General features: G+C 35.5%; 1 protein-coding gene across 1 annotated transcript; it reads right to left on the bottom strand.

Annotated features, from left to right (window-relative positions):
• Window positions 1–322: 322 nt before the first annotated feature.
• LOC112794748 (uncharacterized) lies at window positions 323–17,527 on the bottom strand. The gene is made up of 2 exons (XM_025836731.1): window positions 16,720–17,527; window positions 323–561 (listed from the first exon to the last, which is right to left on the bottom strand). Exons 1-2 carry the CDS (start codon window positions 17,525–17,527, stop codon window positions 323–325), a joined length of 1,047 nt encoding a protein of 348 aa, XP_025692516.1.
• Between the last annotated feature and the right edge of the window lie 1,186 nt (window positions 17,528–18,713).

Below are 18,713 nucleotides of genomic sequence, written 5' to 3' on the forward strand. Positions count from 1 at the left end.
GCCCAAAGACCTTTACATAGGTTTGTAGGTTGGAGAAAGTCTCAACAACCATGTCAAAAATAAGGAACTTAACTCTTTAGGTGGTGCAGCCTTAAAAACTCGACTAGCAAAATATGTGGCTTTAACGTTCTTGCAAAAAATCAAGGGAAGATGTTCAAGAGGAAACGAAAAGAAAGAAGAAATTGACTCGACTTGCTCTTGGGTAGAGATAGACCCTAAATATGAATACAAAGCGTTGAAGACTTTGAATAGAAGTAGTACTTGACTCTGCCATAGAACGGTGGTCTCTACATAAGGGTTTGGAGCTCTTAGGGTTCCATCATCATTGTAAAACTGTGATACATTTGTCACCAAAAAAAGAATGAACATCGTTGTCATCTTCTTCTCGTGAAGAAGAACCAGGGGTAACGGGATCCCCACTTGGAGCAGTGGCTACAGCAGCGGAGGCAGAGGCAGGAAGAGAAGAAGATATAGTAGCGCCAACAGTGGAGGTGGTGACGAGAATAATAGTGGTAGTAGTCGCTGCAATGGTGGTGGAAGAAGATGATACAGCTGTAATGACTGGAGTAGGACGGGAGTGAAGATCGGATTAAGAATCCATGAAAGTGAAATTTTCCAATAATGAAAATGTTGCAGAGATGATTAAGAGTTTTGAAACAAGAATAATGAAAATGATGAATAATGATGATTTGAGGAACACGAAAAGATTTTAAATGATAAAGTTTCATTAAAACCCATTGAGAACGTTGCATATTCCCAAGAAACGCACGAACCATTTCGTTCTCGTAATTGATTTTTCAAAAATTTAAAAATTTAAAAAGGCACGTGATTGGCACAAGATTAGATAAAACTTATCATTTCAAATTTTGAAAAGATAAGTTTTAAGGGGCAATTTGTTGGTATAAATTTCAACCCATAAAGATTCAATTCATAGGGAGTTGAGATTAACTAAAATGATTGTCACTTGGTTATGGAAATCCTCTTGCGACTACGAAAACAAAGGACGCTTGAGGTCGAGGGATTGGTTGGTTGAGAGTAAGTCGAGCTTCCATCAGAGTCGACACCACGTGATCAAATACAGACACGATGCAAGAACGTGAGGTTCGAAAGATAAAATAAGATAGAATGTGATGATACCATACGAAGAAGATTCTTCAAGGTCAAGGTAAGATCATGACTTGAGAAAAGGAGGAACCAAGGTAGTGGTAAAAAAATTCTTCATAAGCAGGTCCACTTTTAATGTTTATAAATAAAAACAATCTAGAAGAGAAAAAGGGAACTTCAATCAACAACACTAGATCATCACATAAACTCATAAATTTTCTCAGTCTCAGCGACGCAACAGAAAAACATAGAATACAAGTGCATGTGAGTGTCAGAAGTCATTCTGTCTAATTTATTTTCTTTTGTTTTATGTTTAATCCATTTTCATTCATTCCTTTATATGTTGTGTTGTTATTTTATTTGCTTTGCAACTCAAATTTTATATTTTTATTTATTTAAAGCTTTTTTTATTTATTTATGTGTTCATTTTATTTTGTTCATCGTAAATTTGTCACTGGTAATTTTGACGCAAGTTGTTTCGACACTATTACTAAGTAATTTTCGAGTCGAACTCACTCTTTTTCAGAGGAATCGTATCTACTCCCCAAACTAAAATCTTGATAGAAGCTCGATTCGATACCCTATCGAAAAGTACCAAAAATCGAGTGAAACAATTACAAATTCTTCCAAAACAAGTGAGGTTTCATTTTAAAAGTTATTATCTATGTGACGATCTTTTATAAATAAATATGTCACAGTAGTTAACGGTTTATATAACTACTACCGCTAAATTTTACATAATGAATTAATAGAAGAACATTACGTATCTAATATTTGTTATCATAAAAGTCATTTTTTTTCAAGAACTAATTACTTTAAGGTCTAAATATTCCACTCACTTTAATTTTTTTTAATAATAAAGTTGATCATAGCTAAGCAAATTGACTCACTGTATCATATAAATTAATAACAAATATGAAATTAATTTAGATGATAAATATTTTAAACTTAAACTAAGAGCGTTCAAATTTTAGAAATAGCAATATTATATATATAATGAGGAGTATTCTTTAAAAGAATTATGCACCAAATTCTTTCTAATTTTAATTATGTACGCTAGTATATCAATAATGCATCTATTAACCAAACATTTTATTTACTAATATTAGAATATAGTTAAGAACAATTAAGATCAATTATATTCTAACAATTAAAAAATATGTAATAATAATAATAATAATAATAATAATAATAATAATAATAATAATAATAATAATAATATTATTATTATTATTATTATTATTATTATTATTATTATTATAAGTGATATTAGTCAATATAATAAATATTTTATTTTAAGTTAATTATAATGAAAAGTATTTCAAAAAGTAAAACGTGTGTACTAAATTTTTTTTCTCGATATCCTTTTATATATAAGTAATAGATAATAGATAATATTTATATAAAATTAATGACTAAATTTATAAACTTGTTGTTGACAATTATTTCAATGTCGTTCGATACAACGTCACCTTCCATGAAACATTTTTTGTGTTCCAAAATTAATGTTTTTCATTTTTTAGACATAAGGTAGTGCTTATTTTGAAGTATTGGGATAGATATTAAGAGACTGAAACTTAATATTATGCTTGTTGGTTCAGAGATCGGTATTAAAATTTTTGTCTCTGTCTCCAAAATTTCAGTATTTCAGTACCTCCAAAAAGTAGAGACATAGGGAACTGAAATTTTTAGAGACGGATACTGAAACTTTAATAACATTTTATACCTAAAATACACTCATTTCAATTAATTAATTCCAATTTTATCTTTTGTACAAATTAAATTAAAGCTTTATTCTTGTTTCAATTTCTATCTTCCATTTTGCATAAAATAAAATACTAAAATTTATTTCAATTTCTATTTCTAAATTTCTATCTCTCAGTATCAGCCTTTCAATCTCCGTCTCTCTACCAAACGCTACCTATCAGTGGTATCAAAAGGTAGGAAGGGAAATTTGACCAGGTGCACTATATATATATATATATATATATATATATATATATATATATATATATATGAAAAATCAACTGTGACTCTTCTCTTTTCGTTTTCTATCTGACGACTGACGGTGCATTGGATAAATATAAAGGGTATATACTTTCATAATAATTTTATTAAAATTAAAAAGAAAATAGCTCAAATCGTATATATGTGAAAGCTCATAAAAATACTTCTATTTGTGAGAGGAGTGTTTAATTTAATTGTATAAGTAAGGAGAAATTTAGGTCATGAAATCTTATAATTAACATTAGTCAAAATTAAAACATAAAATTATATATGTAGTAATTTTTTAAATTGATTGTTTGATTTTTCCATATCTTTTAATATTAACCCTACATCTATAAACATGAGTGAAAATCAAAGAAAATACTCATGCGGCAATCAAGTGTACACATCAAATGAATAAAAAAAATACAGCACAATACATAGTGCCCTCCAATTTAACAAAGCCTATATATATGTACTAAATATAGACCAATCAATTTTTTAGTGCAACCTTTTGTGAGAAAAAAAAACCTGCTATTAGATTAATAGATACAAAAAGTATATGTATCATTGATTATCTCTACAAAATTTATGGTAATCGAAAAGCATTTGATATAGTTTTGATATAATTCATAATCAACGTGAATAATAAATATTTAACAAATTCAATTAGAGAATTATTTTTCTCAGCTAATATTTGTTAATTTTTTATATTATTTTTTATTTTAAATTTTATATTTTAAATTCTAATTAACTCTTTTAAAAATAAGAGTTAAAAATTTATTTTACAGAAAAAATGACTAATCTTAACTAATTAAAAGTTAATTTTTTATATTTATATATATTTAAAAAATGTATAAATATGCCAATGAATTATAACTTAAATGATATAATTTTTCTATACTCATTTAAAGGTTGTGGATTAGAAATTTTTTTATTTTTGGTAAAAAAATGTATATAAATATAAATTGTACATAGATATAGATGTGGGACTCTTCAGAGAGTTTTGGAATTAAATTTAAATCCAAACATAATAGTTAATAAAAAGTATAAAAAAATATTATAAAAAAATTTATATAATTATTTAATTATAACGAATCGATCAGTTTAATTGGTAATTCAATTGTTGAATTAATGATTCAATAATAAAGTATTTTGATTAGATGAATTATCGATTTAATTCTGATAATTATGTTTAGATGATGAAATTATAATTAGAAAATAAAAATAAAATATTGAGGAGGGATTATATTCTTCTGTCAGGAAACATGTGGGGTTAGGTTTGTAGAGGTCATTAACTCATGCAGCCATGCAGGTTTGAACAAAGACTCCATTCTCTTTCTTCAAGAGATTTGGGGGGACAACAAAATAATATCCCAAATTTCTTCACTTGCATTTGATAGCTCTTCGTAAAAGAAGCTCCATTTAAGATAGTGAAAAAACCTTTTGTGTTTTTATGTTCAGATCAAATTCTTTGATTTCGGACTTGTTGATTGTTTTTATTAATTAATTACATATTTGGCATCTACGGTGTGATTTGGAAGTTTTTTTTTTCGCAAAAATATTATTTGTACAATAAATCACTAAAATTAATTATCATGTATTTTTATATAAATATATATATATAATTTAATTTATTTTTAATATATATTTTGTATTTTAATATACATTATACATTAATAATTGATTTTGATATACACCTAACATTATGGTTCTATAAATTGGACTGGATTGAACAGACCAATCGAACCGGTCCGATCAAGAACGGAAAGTTTTTGCGATTCAGTTCATCAGAAGAAACCGCCATTTCAAAACTGCATAAAAACCGTTGAACCGGCCGGTCGAATCTGGATCCGGCCGGTTTATATGAAACGTTGCCGTTTTATGCTTCGGTTTGTAAAAAAAAAGACAATCTGATTCCTTCCTTGTTCCAGCGACCCAGCTCCTTTCCCTTTTAATCTCTCTGATATGTTCTACCCAAATAGAGCCTTAATTTGACTAATTTGATTGTGTATGATTAAACCTTGTTACTTTATGAAAGAATCAACTACTTAACATTCTGGAGTCTTAATTTTCTTGTACCAGAGACAATATTTTATATATACCCAATATAATTTTCTTTGCTTTTGTGATTCTGTTTTCTTCTATGAATCAATGTTTATTTGAAGGTAGCTTGTTAGGTTCTCTATTTTGTTTGATTGTGATGTATTTTACTTGGTGTTAGTATTTTGTGATACTATGGAACAGACAGAATGTATTAGATTGAGCTGAAAGTAGGGTTATATTTGGAAGATGGAATAGTCATTCATGTTTGGATGTTTGTATTAGAGGTAGCCAAAAATTAATTTTGATTTATTGATGCCCACAGGTTTTGAAGTTATCATGTGCTCTGGCACTTGTGTAATTTGATGATTGCCTGTTACTGCTACTTTGAATGTTCATTTCAGCGTGTGATACTTCTATTGGGTTTAGGGTTGACATTTGAATTAGGTTTTCTTGTCTTTTCTTTTTTAAAAACTCAAATGTCAGAAAATAACTGACCTATATGGGTATGATTGCTGGAAATTGTTGAAAACAACTGCAATTAAACTTTGTGTTGAAATGATTATATTATATTGTTTTAAGTTTATCTGTCAATTGTGGCGATGGTTAGCCTTTATGTTTGTGAATTTGAACTTGATGGATGATTATATAATGTACTTCTTGGTAGTAACATTTTTGTTTATTGAACAAAATTGAACTGATCACTGATTATCTATATTTCACTCATTTAGTATATATTAGTTGAATGAGTCAGTTTATTTTAGAATTTGAGGGAGCTGAAATTTGATAATAATATATCACAAAATAGAATTCATTTGAGAATTTGAGGTATAATAATAACAAAAATTTTGTAACAGTTCTTGTCATGAGTTTCACAAAAAAAATTGTTGTACATTGTGCTTTATAAGAATTGTTAGGTTTACTATATGGATTCTCATGAACATCATAGCTAGCTACCCAAAGATTTAATAATTGCTTATTCATCATCTTATCATACATGTTCTAGTTTTCCCTTCTATAAATGTGTATATGGTTGCTTCCATAAACAGGAAGAGAAAGGTCCCCAAATTTGATTTATAAATTTTATTATAAAATAATTTTTTTGTTAGATTACGGTTAAACTGATTAAACTAATAAATCAGTAACTAAAACGGTTCGATAATCGGTCTAATTTTTAGAACCTTGCCTAACATAGATATTTTTGTAGTGAACAAGTTGGCTTATATAAAACGTAAATTTATCGTTTTAAAAATACATCATATTTCATTTTTCCAATAAACAAAAAGTTTAACAATGAAAGTGAAAAGTTAAAATGAAATTCACTAAATAATTATTAAATACTATTCTTATCTATAAATCTTTTAATATTAATAAATTTATCTATAAATAAATAAAATTAAATTTTATATTCATAAAAAATTGAATAAACTATAATTTTTACTAATAAAAATTAGAATATTGATAAGCCTATTCATAAATAAATTAATATTTAATATTTTTGTCACACGTAAATAATTTTATTTATACACAAATAGATTTATCAGTATTTTAGGTTTTTATATATGAAAATAATGGTTTACTCAATAAATAAACAATCAATGAATTTTTACTTGCCTAGCTTCAATCCCTTTCTCCTATTGCACGCGGAAATTTGATTATCATTTTCACATTGTTCTAATAAATAATAATGATCCCCACACATATACAAGTCAAAGTTCTGAAAATTCAAATATCTGTCTTTCTCTATTATTGGAACTATGGAATTAAATTAGGTAATTGCTATGATACCTAAAAGTGTTTGTCTAATTTATTAAAAAGAGTTAAAAATTAATATTTAATTTTAAAAATATAAAAATAAATAATTATTAAATATTTAAAAATTGCCATAAAAAAATATGTTAAGCAAAAATTAAACACCATAGAATTCACCATTAAATTATTAAGTTAGAACTTGTAACCAGCTACAGCTGATTGAACCTTATTCTAAATTACTCACCCTTCTTCTTTTAGATGATTGAAAAATAGTTTATTTTTAGATTCTATTTATTAATTAAAGGATGTCACGTTCTTTATTAATTAAATAAATGTTAATTTTCTATTTTATTATATTTTTATATAAATAATTAAAATAAAAAAATCTATTAATAAAGTTAATTATATATTTTTTTTAATTTTCAAATGAACTACATATACTTTTTTAAAAAAAAAAACACAAAAATTTACTCTCAGGTTTTGTTCTGAGGGTTACCTAAAACGTTAATTTGGGTCCGAACGTGTGGTCCAGATTCCTTTGTGTGGTAGCGTCCGACTTGATATGCCGAGGTGTCACCTGTCTGAGTTCCTCGTAAGGAGGTGGGAGTGGTACCTACAAAACACTTCGATGTTTAAGCCAGCAAGGGTCTTGGCAGTTTAGGTCTAACGAGACTTAAGTATACCTGAGGGTTGTTGGCAGTTTAGGTCTATAGGTGATGAGCAAGGGTCTTGGCAGTTTAGGTCTATAGGTGATGAGCCAATAACCACCATTGGAGTAGTTTCACTTCTGGTGGTGGATAACCGTCCCTTTATCTTAGGATTGTTGAGATCTCTCTTTTAAAAGTGGGTGAGAGATATTAGGGATAAGTTATAACTCCTTCAGGGGGAGGTATCACCATGTGGCGTTCTATTCGACCTCTTAAGAGGTCGGTCGTATGGTGGATGCTTTTTAAGCTTTTATATGCTTTTGGGCATGGCTTATGTTTTTGGGTCAGGTATGAACAGTGCCCCTACTTGAGTTTGATCTTTTTGCTTAAGTCGGATTCAAGTATGAATGAAGTCGGATCTTTTCAAGTAGGTTTCTGCGTTCAATTCGGAAAACAAATGTGATTTCAGAATGCCAACCGTTGTGCCTGTTGACTTTTTCTTTTGGACACGCAAGATGCGATTATGTTTGTAACCGTGCACGTCATTTAATGAGGAGGGTTTTTTACATTTTTGCTCCTTGGGTATTTAAATACTCCTTCCCTTTTCTCTTCCTTCCTTTTCGTCTCTCTGTTCCTTCTGTGAAACTCGAGCCCTTTCGTTCTCTCCAACCCTTTCCTTTTCCTTCAAACCTCCCTTGCATTGAGATCTTGCTCTTTCTCTGAAGAGCCTTGAAGAACGTGGGGCATTTGAGGAAACTTGCTTGCTGCTCCAATCACGCTGTTGGACTCCTTAAATTTCTTCGAAAAAAGGTTAGTTTCCTGTAGTGTTTTTCATTGTTTTTGGTTTTCTCAAAGGTTAGCCTTTCTTGTGTTTGTGTAGTATTTCTTGTGTGGTGTTTCTTTGTCACCTTGAAGGACCTTTGTATGATCGTAGATTCTTTGGTGGTAGGTCTCTGTTTGTTGATGAAGCTATTTCTGTTTCAACTTCTTTGTTGATTGGTTTATTATTTTTGTTGTTATGATATTGCCATGGTCTTCTTCGTATAGAAAGATGCTCGTAAATGATATTTGTTGTGACTGCTTTCAACACATTGTCATTTTCCAAAAATACTTTCTCGTGTTTGTTGAAAGTTATAATCTGTGAAAAGGGGTTCCTTTAATTTACAATTGGTAGTGACAGCTTCTTTTTCCATAATATGGGTATATATTTCTAAATGTCTTCACTCAACTGTTTCCAAAATGTCTTCAAAGATTCTTGAGGATCTGTTAAAATGGGTAAACTCTTTGGTTCTTTGTGCGATTTCTATGGTAGATAGCGTTTTTGCAGATGAGTTTCGCAAATACCATAGGATTTGTAGTTCTAGGTATGACGAGGTGAAATATGAGTTAGTTACCCCTGACCCTAAAGACCGAGTTTGCTTTGGACGAGTTGCTGATTCGGAGTCGCATTTTATTTTCATGTATGATTGTCTTTTTACCCACCTTGGGGTGGTATTTCCTTTTTCCGATTTTGAAATTGAAGTTTTGTCTTACTGTAAAGTTGCTCCTTCCCAGCTACACCCGAATTCTTGGGAGTTTATGAAGATTTATCAACTCATAAGTCGCGAACTCGACTTTTCAATTTCTTTGAAAATATTTTTTTATTTGTTTCATCTTACAAAACTCTTTAGTGCAGCCTCGAATAAGCAATAGTGGGTATCCTTCCGAGCTATTCAGGGTCAAAAAGTTTTTTCCATTTTTGACGAGTCGTTCCATGATTTTAAGAACTTCTTTTTTAAAGTCCGCACTTCTGAGGGCCACCATCCCTTCTTTCTGAGTGAAAATAATGAGCCCCGTTTCCAGTTGTACTGGTTAGAGGTAGTCCCTATTGAGAAATATAATCTAATAGACTTGGATGAGGTCAAGGAGGCTGGCTATAGTCGAGTTCTTCTGAGAGGCTTGGGGACGGGCTCCAAACCTTGACTCTAAAAAATTCTTTCTCGGAACTCTGAGTTATGTCTGTAGCGAGCTAGCTAGTCTTTACTGCTATTTCATAGACAACTGCTCGTTTTCCCGACTTGTTTGTTGATGTCTCTTATTCTTTTTTGCAGAAAAATGAAAAGTAGTTCCAAAGCTTACCAGAAGGTTTAAGAAGCCAAGAGGAACGCCCGAGCTCGAGCTGCTTAGTAACAGGAGAGCGACAAGTCGGCTATCCCTTCTTCGACTAAGTCTGATTCGGGTGCCTCTTCTCAAGGCAAGTCGGTAAACCCTCTTCCTCCTCCTCCACCTTCTCCTTCTCCTCCTTCTCTAGTCCTTACACCTCTAGTTCCTCCCTTCTCATAACCAAGTTCTAAGAAGAGGAAGACCTCAGAATCCGACGCTCTCAATATCTATGACACTGGGTTTGATGGGGTGAAGTTTTGTGAGAAATACATCCTTCCTCATAACTTTATTGCTATGGATGATGCTTCTATCAAAAACCACCTCTAGGTCTTAATCCGAGGTGAAATATGAACTGTTGGGGTATGCTCCACTTTGCTGAAAGAGTTGGAGAGGACTCCTTTAAATACTACTCAGCATTCTTTGGAGTTCCTTTGGGCCGAGGTGGCCACTCTTCGAGAGGCAGAGAAGGGGTTGTTGGAGGAGAAGGTGAGTTTGGAAGCCGAGATTTTTAAAGCTCGTGATCCAGAAAGACAATCTGCGACTTCCTGTGCTCTGGCTGAGGGGTTATTGAAGAAGGCTGAGGAGAATTATGTCATAATTTTTGGGGAGAACTTGGAGTTGAAAAAGCAAATGGAGCAACTTAGGGAGGAATATGTTGACTTGGAGGAGTTAGTCGCTGAGGGCAGAGGAGATGTTTGAGATTTTAAAGAATCAAGGTCGGGTTATTGCTCCCGACTTGGACTTGTCTCCTCTTCATCCTGACAAGATTGTAGTTGACGAGAATTCTCTCCGTCCTGCCATCCTACCGACTCTGAGCTCAAGACTGTCGAACAACGCTTGGTTGAGTCTCTTCCCTAAGAAGTCGTCGCTCCCGGGGTTGTGGTTTCGAGTTCCTCTCAGCCAGAGGAGATTCTTCTGACTCCCTCCATTAAACCTGACTCTTCTGCAGCCGAAGACCAAAATCCTCTGATTGGCCCCGTTTAAGACTTTGATTAAGGCCCGGCTTGTGGGTCCTTTTATAAATATTTCTATTATGGTTTGACTCTGGTCTTTTGAAAAGGATCTTAATAACTTTATTTTGTTATCATTTTGTAGATATTAGTCCTTTTTTATAGGACTTCAACGACTTTTTCTTTTGCTATGAGTAGTTATAATTGCCTTTTTTAATATGCTTGCTTGCATGTCAGATAACTCGTCTGCTTGTGAGGCTTTTGTGAAATCCTTTAATAAGTATCATTTAGATTTTTTAAAGGTTTTTTCCATTACTTAGTTTGAAAATCTAATTTGTTTTGTTATTGAATCGTTTTCGTAACTTAGGTTATTTTTGCAATGCATTTTATTCTACTCGGAGGCTTTCCGACTTATAAGTCGTTTTGTTCCGAGTTTATATGATCGTCGTTTATAACCTCTTTACACCGACTTGTACCTCGTCGCTTTATCTTGCCAACCATGTAGGTCGGGCAACAGATTTTTGTGCTTTTTCGAGCTTAAGTCAATATGTATCATAGAAAACAGTAATGGAATAGATTGAAAGAGGCATTATTATTGATGAAGTGTAGTTTACAAAACGTACTTTGCTACTAAGGGGATAACTTTCTCGCCCTTAGTCCCCACTTTGATGCCTCATTAAAACCCCCTTCAGGAAAACCCTTCTCGGGAAAAAAAACTGTGAAGTTGAGAAAAAGAGTACATCAGGAAGTAAGGTGCGCTTCTAGCTATAATATCTCTTCAAATTGCATGCGTGCCACGACCTTTGGAGCTTAGCTCCATTCAAGTCGAACAGTTTGTAATAGCCTTTTTCCAAGACTTCGGCTACCTTGAAAGGTTCCTTCCAGTTTGCAGCGAGCTTTCTTTCGCCCGACTTGTTTACCCCGATGTCATTTCTTATCAGGACCAAGTCGTTTGTGGCAAAGTTTCTCTGTACGACCTTTTTATTATATCTGGCCGACATACTTTGCTTCAACGCTGCTTCTCTTATCTGGGCTTGTTCTCAGACTTTTGGGAGGAGTTCGAGTTCTTTTTTGGCTTGGATATTCCCGATCTCATCATAGAATCTCACCCTTGGACTTTGTTCATTGACCTCTATTGGGATCATAACTTCTATTCCATATGCAAGTCGGAAGGGTGCTTCCCCGGTCGTGGAATGATGTGTTGTTCAGTAAGTCCATAGTACTTGTGGGAGCTCCTCTACCCAAGCTCCCTTGGCATCCTGCAACCACTTCTTTAATCCAGCTAATATAACTTTATTGGCTGCTTCGACTTGTCCATTAGCTTGGGGATGTTCTACTGATGTGAATTGAGGCTTAATCTTCATGCTGGCTACTAAGTTCCTGAAGGTAGAATCGGTGAAATCTGTACTATTATCTGTGGTAATGGAGTGAAGGACTCCGAACCGAGTAATGATATTCTTGTATAAGAATTTCTGACTTCTTTAAGCTGTGATAGTAGCCAGTGGTTCTGCTTCTATCCACTTGGTGAAGTAATCCACTCCCACAATGGGGTGCTTAACCTGTCCAGGGACTTGGAGAAAAGGTCTGAGTAGGCTTAATTTCCACTTCATAAAAGGCCATGGAAAGGTTATGCTAATGAGCTCTTTAGGGGGAGCAAAATGAAAGTTGGCATGCATCTGGCAAGGCTAACACTTTCTGACAAAGTCGGTCGCATCCTTTTGCAATGTCGGCCAGAAGAATCCGGCTCGGACTACCTTCCTAGCTAGAGATCGTGCTCTGAGGTGGTTTCCACAGATGCCATTGTATACTTCTTCCAAAACTTCTTCAGTTCTACAAGTCGGAACACATTTCAGCAGAGGTGTGGATACCCCCCTTTAGTAAAGGACATTTTGTACCAAGGTGTAGTTCTTGGCTTCCCTCTAAAATCTCTTGGCTTCCTTCTGCTCCTCGGAAAGGATGTCAAATTTTAGGTATTCGATAAGGGGTGTCATCCATCCGAGGTTTAAGCCGGAGACAGGTAGGATGTCTGATTTGTTATCTGACTTTAAAACTGAGGGCTCCTTAAGTGTCTCATGTATCAGACTTCTGTTATTTTCCACAGGCTTGGTGCTTGCCAACTTAGAAAGGGCATCTGCTCTACTATTAAGTTCCCGAGTTATATGTCAGACCTCGGTATCAAAAAATTGTTGAAGGTGCTCAAGCGTTTTCTCCAAGTATATCTTCATATTTGGATCTTTTTCTTGGTACTCTCCATTGATTTGTGAAGTTACTATCTAAGCATCACTAAAAACTATCACTTTGGTTGCCCCAACTTCTTTGGCGAGTTTCAGTCCTACTGATAAATCCCATTTTTAGGGTTTATCTTGTGATAAATTTAGAGAATTTTGTTAACTTTTTCTCACATTTACTCAATGAAATAGCATGGTTTTATGATTGTCTCCTAATTTGTGCTTAAACGTGAAAACATGCTTTTCGACCCTTGATTTGATAATTTTAATCTTCCTTTGATTCCACTAGATGCCTTGACGTGTTTGCTAGTTATTTCAGATTGAAAAAGGCTAGGAATGGATCAAAGGAGTGAAGAGAAAGTATGCAAAGTGGAGAAATCATGAAAAGCCAAAGATTTAGGATACGTCCATGGATGCGCACGCGCACTAGACGCATACGCGCGGATTGTAAAAACCCCATGGATGCGCACGCGTGCTGTACGCATACGCATCGGCACTGGCACGTGATTTTTAAGTGAAATTGTGCCTAGCGAATTCACAAAGGCTGTGGGGCCCAGTTTGGAACCAACTTTGGTGCCAAAATGCTTAAAAGGACCAAAGATTGAAAAGGAATGCATCTTGGAACATTAGGAGTTTTAGATCTAGTTTTAGAGTTAATTTTCTAGAGAGAGAAGCTCTATCTTCTCTCTAGAATTAAGATTAGGTTTAGGTTAGAATTTCTTAGATCTAGGCTTTAATCTTTTCTTTCATTTTCTTCTACCTTTCAATTCTATGTTGCTACATCTTGTTCTTCTATTCTCTTGTAGTAATTTCTTCTATTTTGTTTCTATACTTTGTAGTTGATCTACTCTTGTTCTTCTTATTTTCTTTTAATGCAATTTGAGATAATTCATGTTAATTTTGATTTCTTTGCTTGTTGTTGTTATTCCTTTGTAATTAATTGTTGTTAGAATTCATTGTTGTTGTCAATCTACTATGCTTTCCTTTTATGCCTTCTAAGTGTTTGATAAAATGCTTAGGAGGATGTTAGAGTAGAATTTTATGTTCTTTGCTTGAGATGATAACTTAGGAACTCTTGAGTTACTAACGTCCAAGTAATTGATGATTGGTAGCCATTGATTCTAGTTCTCACTAATTCAATTGGTGAATAGCTAGGACTTATGAACTTGGAATGATATAGCTCATTTGAACTTCCTTTATTAGTTAAAGGATGATTTCATGGGATTGATCCTTGCAATTATCATGTTGTGATTAGTGATAGGGATAGAGATTCTTCACCACCATACCTTGCCAAGACCGCTTTATCATTTGATTTCCATTGCAATTTACTTTTCTCGTTTCTTATCCAAAACCCCCCCAAAATATACAACTCATAACCAATAACAAGAACACTACCATGCAATTCCTTTGAGAGACGACCCGAGGTTTAAATACTTCGGTTATTAGATTTATTAGGGGTTTGTACTTGTGACAAACAAATTTTTGTATGAAAGGGTTATTGTTGGTTTAGAAACTATACTAGTAACGAGATTTCATTTGTGAAATTCTAGACCATACAAAAATCTGTTCATCACCTGCAATCAGGGATTTATACTCGGCCTAGTTATTGGAAGCAGGAAATTCAAATTTCAAAGAAGCCTCTATTTAAGTTCCTTCTTTATTGAACAGTATGATACCCGCACCACTTACGACCTTATTGGAAGATCCATCTACATAGAGGTTCCAGGTCGCGGAAGTTTTAGTCTTATCACTTGTATATTTCGCTATGAAGTCGGTGAGACATTGGGCTTTAATGGTTGTTTGAGTTTTATACCTTAGGTCAAACTCGGATAGTTCTATATCCCATTGTACCATTCAAACTACTATGTCTGTCTTCTGGAGTATCTGCTTCATGGGTTGATTCGTCCGGACCCTTATAGTGTGCGCCTGAAAATAAGATCGGAGTCTCCTTGATGCCATAATTAAGGCGTATGAAAATTTTTCTATTTTTAGATACCTTAACTCTGGCCCTTGTAAAACTTTACTAGTGAAATAAATGGGATGTTGGCCAACCTCATCTTCTCGTATCAGTGCTGATGCTACTGCCTTCTCAGCGACAGCTAGGTACAACACCAGCTCTTCTCCCGTTTCTGGCCGGGTAAGGATGGGTGGTTCACTTTAGAATTTCTTGAATTCTTGAAAGGCCTCTTCACATTCAGAGGTCAAATCAAATTGGCATCCCTTTCTAAGTAGTGAAAAAAGTGGCAAGGACCTCAAGGCCGATCCTGCCAAAAATCTGGACAATGCTGCAAGTCGACCGTTCAGCTGTTGAACTTCTTTTAAACGAGTTGGACTCCTCATTTCTGAGATTACTTTACACTTGTCGGGGTTAGCCTCAATTTCCCTTTGTGTGAGCATAAATCCTAAGAATTTTTCTGCCTTTACTGCAAAGGTGCATTTGGTGGGATTTAGTCTCATCCCATATCTTCTTATAGTGCCGAAGACTGTAAGAGGTTGGACAGAAGACTGGCCTCATCCTTGGTTTTTACTAACATGTCATCCACATATACCTCCATTAAGTTTCCAAGGTAAGGTTTAAACATCTTGTTCATCAACCTTTGATATGTGGACCCTGCATTTTTTAATCCAAAAGGCATGACCATGTAACAATAATTCGCTCTGGGTGTGATGAATGATGTCTTCTCCTTATCCAACTTTTGTATCGGGATTTGATTGTATCCCGAGTAGGCATCCATGAATGATAGGTATTGGTATCCCGAGGAGGAATCTACCAGAGCATCGATATTGGGCAGGGGATATGGGTCCTTCGGATAAGCTTTGTTGAGATCAGTATAATCGACACACATCCTCCATTTCCCATTTTTTTACCAGTACCACATTTGCTAACCATGTCAGATATTTGACTTCCCTGATGAATCTGGCTTCAAGTAGAGCTTGAACTTGTTCCTCGACCACTTGAGCTCGCTCCGGTATGAGCTTATGCCACCTTTGTTGGACTGGTCGGGACCCGGGGTAGACAGCCAGCTTGTGCGTCATGAGCTCGGGGTCTGTTCTGGGCATATCGGCAGTCTTCCAAGCGAAGAGGTCGGAATTATTCTGTAGGAGTTGTACGATTTCCTTCTTCAATTCTGTTCTTATATTAACTCCTATGTTAGTATTCTTTCCGACTTCTTTCCCAATTTGGACTTCTTCTATTTTCCCTTCAGGCTGTGGTCGTGGCTTTTCTCTTCCTCGTACTCCTCCGAGCCTCGTAAGTTCAAGCTTTCATTATAAAATTTTCTTGCCAGTTTTTATCTCCCTTGATGGTAGAAATTCCTTCCTGTGTTGGAAATTTTATGCAGAGGTGAGGAGTAGAAACAACAGCTCCTAGCCGATTTAGTGTTGTCCTGCCAATTAGAGCATTTTAGGCTGAAGGGGCATCGACAACAATGTAGTCAATATTTAGGATTTTTGACTTCAATCCATTTCCAAAGGTAGTATATAGGGAAATAAACCCTAGTGGCCTAATCGACATATCTCCTAGTCCAAAAAGGGTATTCAGATAGGACTTCAATTCTTTTTCTTCCAACCCTAACTTGTCGAATGCAGGCTTAAACAGTATGTCGGCTGAGCTTCCCTGGTCCACCAAAGTCCTATGTAGATTTGCATTAGAAAGTATCATAGTAATTACCATGGGATCATCATGCCCCGGTGTAATTCCCTGTGCGTCCTCTTTTGTAAAAGAAATGATAAGGAGATCAGGAGTCTCTCCTCCGACGTAGTAGACCTCTTTCAAGTATCTCTTTCAAGACGACTTGATCACTCCTCCACCATCAAAACCTCATGCTATCATGTGAACATGTCGCTCTGGAGTTTGTGGGGGCTGACCTCTTCGGCTGACTTCTTCATCATCTCTCTTCCTCTTTCCATGACCGTTCGATCTTTCCATGAGATATCTATCTAACCGACCTTCCCTGACCAGTTTTTCTATCACATTTTTTAAGTCATAACAGTCATTTTCTGGAGTGCCCATACAGCTTATGGTACTTGCAGTACTCATTGCGGCTTCCCCCTTTGTTATTTTTGATCGGCCGCGCCGGGGGGGAGGGGGCTTCTCGGTGTGACAGATTTCCCTATAGACATCCACGAGAGAAACTCGTAGCGGGGTGTAATTGTGATACCACCTAGGTTTCTCCGAGTTGTATTCTTCTTTCTTCTTAGGCTCTTTTTCTTTTTCTCGTGCTATGTGAGGGTTCCCTAGTCGCCAGTTCGGATCTCGCAACCTGGTTTTTTCTTCCATATTGATGTACTTTTTAGCTCGTTCTTGTACGTCGCTCAAGGAAGTCAGGTGCCTCTTTGAAATAGACTGGAAAAAGGGGCCTTCTCGGAGGCCATTAACTAGTCCCATTATTATTGCCTCAGTGGATAAGTTCTGGATTTCTAAACATGCGTTGTTGAATCTCTTCATGTAGTCTCTGAGGGACTCGCCGACCTCCTGTTTGACTCCGAATAGACTGGGCGCGTGCTTGACCTTCTCTTTCTGAATTGAAAATTGTGTAAGGAATTTTCGTGCAAGGTCATCGAAACTGGTAACTGACCTAGGTGGCAGGCTGTCAAACCATTTCATGGCCGACTTTGTCAAGGTTGTCGGGAAGGCCTTGCAGCGAGTAGCATTAGAGGCATCAGCTAAGTACATCTGACTTTTGAAGTTGCTTAGATGGTGTCACGGGTCAGTGGTCCCATCATATAGATGCATGTCTGGGCTTTTAAAGTTTCTAGAAACTCTATCCCTCATGATGTCTTCGATGAAAGGATCTTCTTCTCCTAACGGGGAGTTTTCCCGAGTTGTATGTGAGCTCTTCTCTCGGATGTCAGATTCCAGCTTTGTGAGCTTTTCCTACAGCTCTCTTCGTCATTTGATTTCTATTTTCAGGTTTCTCTCTGCTTTCTATTATCGTTCTAACTCATGTTCTAGTTGTTCAAGTCGGCCATGATGTCCCTGTAGCAGTCTAATGAAGTCAATAGAATGTGGTTGTTATTCTTCTTCCGGGTGACGAACCTCGGAGGGGATCCTTCTGCTGTGATGACCTTCTGAGGTGCCTTCACCGTGTGGTTTTTTCGTTATTGGAGGAGGTACCATGAGAGCTTGGTCATTGTTGACCGTGTCTTGGTACTCGGGATCCAATTCCGACGCGGTGCGTCCGTCTTCAAAGTGATTGTCCGTCATGGAATGTCAATTCCCAGGTCCCTGACAACGGTGCCAATATTTTGAGGGTTACCTGAAACGTTGATTTGGGCCCGAACGTGAGGTCCAGATCTCTTTGTGTGGTAGCATCCGACCTGATATGTCGAGGTGCCGCCTGTCTGAGTTCCTCGTAAGGAGGTGGGTGTGGTACCTGCAAAACCCTAACTTTTTTCTAAATCCTTAATTGTCACTCCCCTTCTATTTTCATAAAGACAAAACTAGCTTTCTGATGAGCGGATAATTTATACGCTTTTTGGCATTGTTTTTAGGTAGTTTTTAGTAAGTTCAAGCTACTTTTAGGGATGTTTTCAATAGTTTTTATGTTAAATTCACATTTCTGGACTTTACTATGAGTTTGTGTGTTTTTCTGTGATTTCAGGTAAATTCTGACTGAAATTGAGGGATTTGAGCAAACCTCTGGAAAAGGCTGACAAAAGGACTGCTGATGCTGTTGGATTCTGACCTCCCTGCACTCGAAATGGATTTTCTGGAGCTACAGAACTCCAAATGGCGCGCTCTCAACGGCGTTGGAAAGTAGACATCCAGGGCTTTCCAGCAATATATAATAGTCCATACTTTATTCGAAGAATGACGACGTAACTTGGCGTTGAACGCCAAGTACATGCTGCTTTCTGGA

This window comes from Arachis hypogaea, chromosome 4 (genome assembly GCF_003086295.3).
Source record: "Arachis hypogaea cultivar Tifrunner chromosome 4, arahy.Tifrunner.gnm2.J5K5, whole genome shotgun sequence".
Classification (NCBI taxonomy): Eukaryota; Viridiplantae; Streptophyta; class Magnoliopsida; order Fabales; family Fabaceae; genus Arachis; species Arachis hypogaea.

Bases quoted from the DNA above. Each gene is read 5' to 3' on its own strand.
- LOC112794748 (XM_025836731.1), bottom strand. From the start codon at position 17,527: ATGTACTTAGCTGATGCCTCTAATGCTACTCGCTGCAAGGCCTTCCCG. The intron at 562-16,719 runs GTCAGCCCCCAC...GTCCTACTCCAG, and splicing joins TGAAGAAGTCAGCCGAAGAG to TCATTACAGCTGTATCATCT.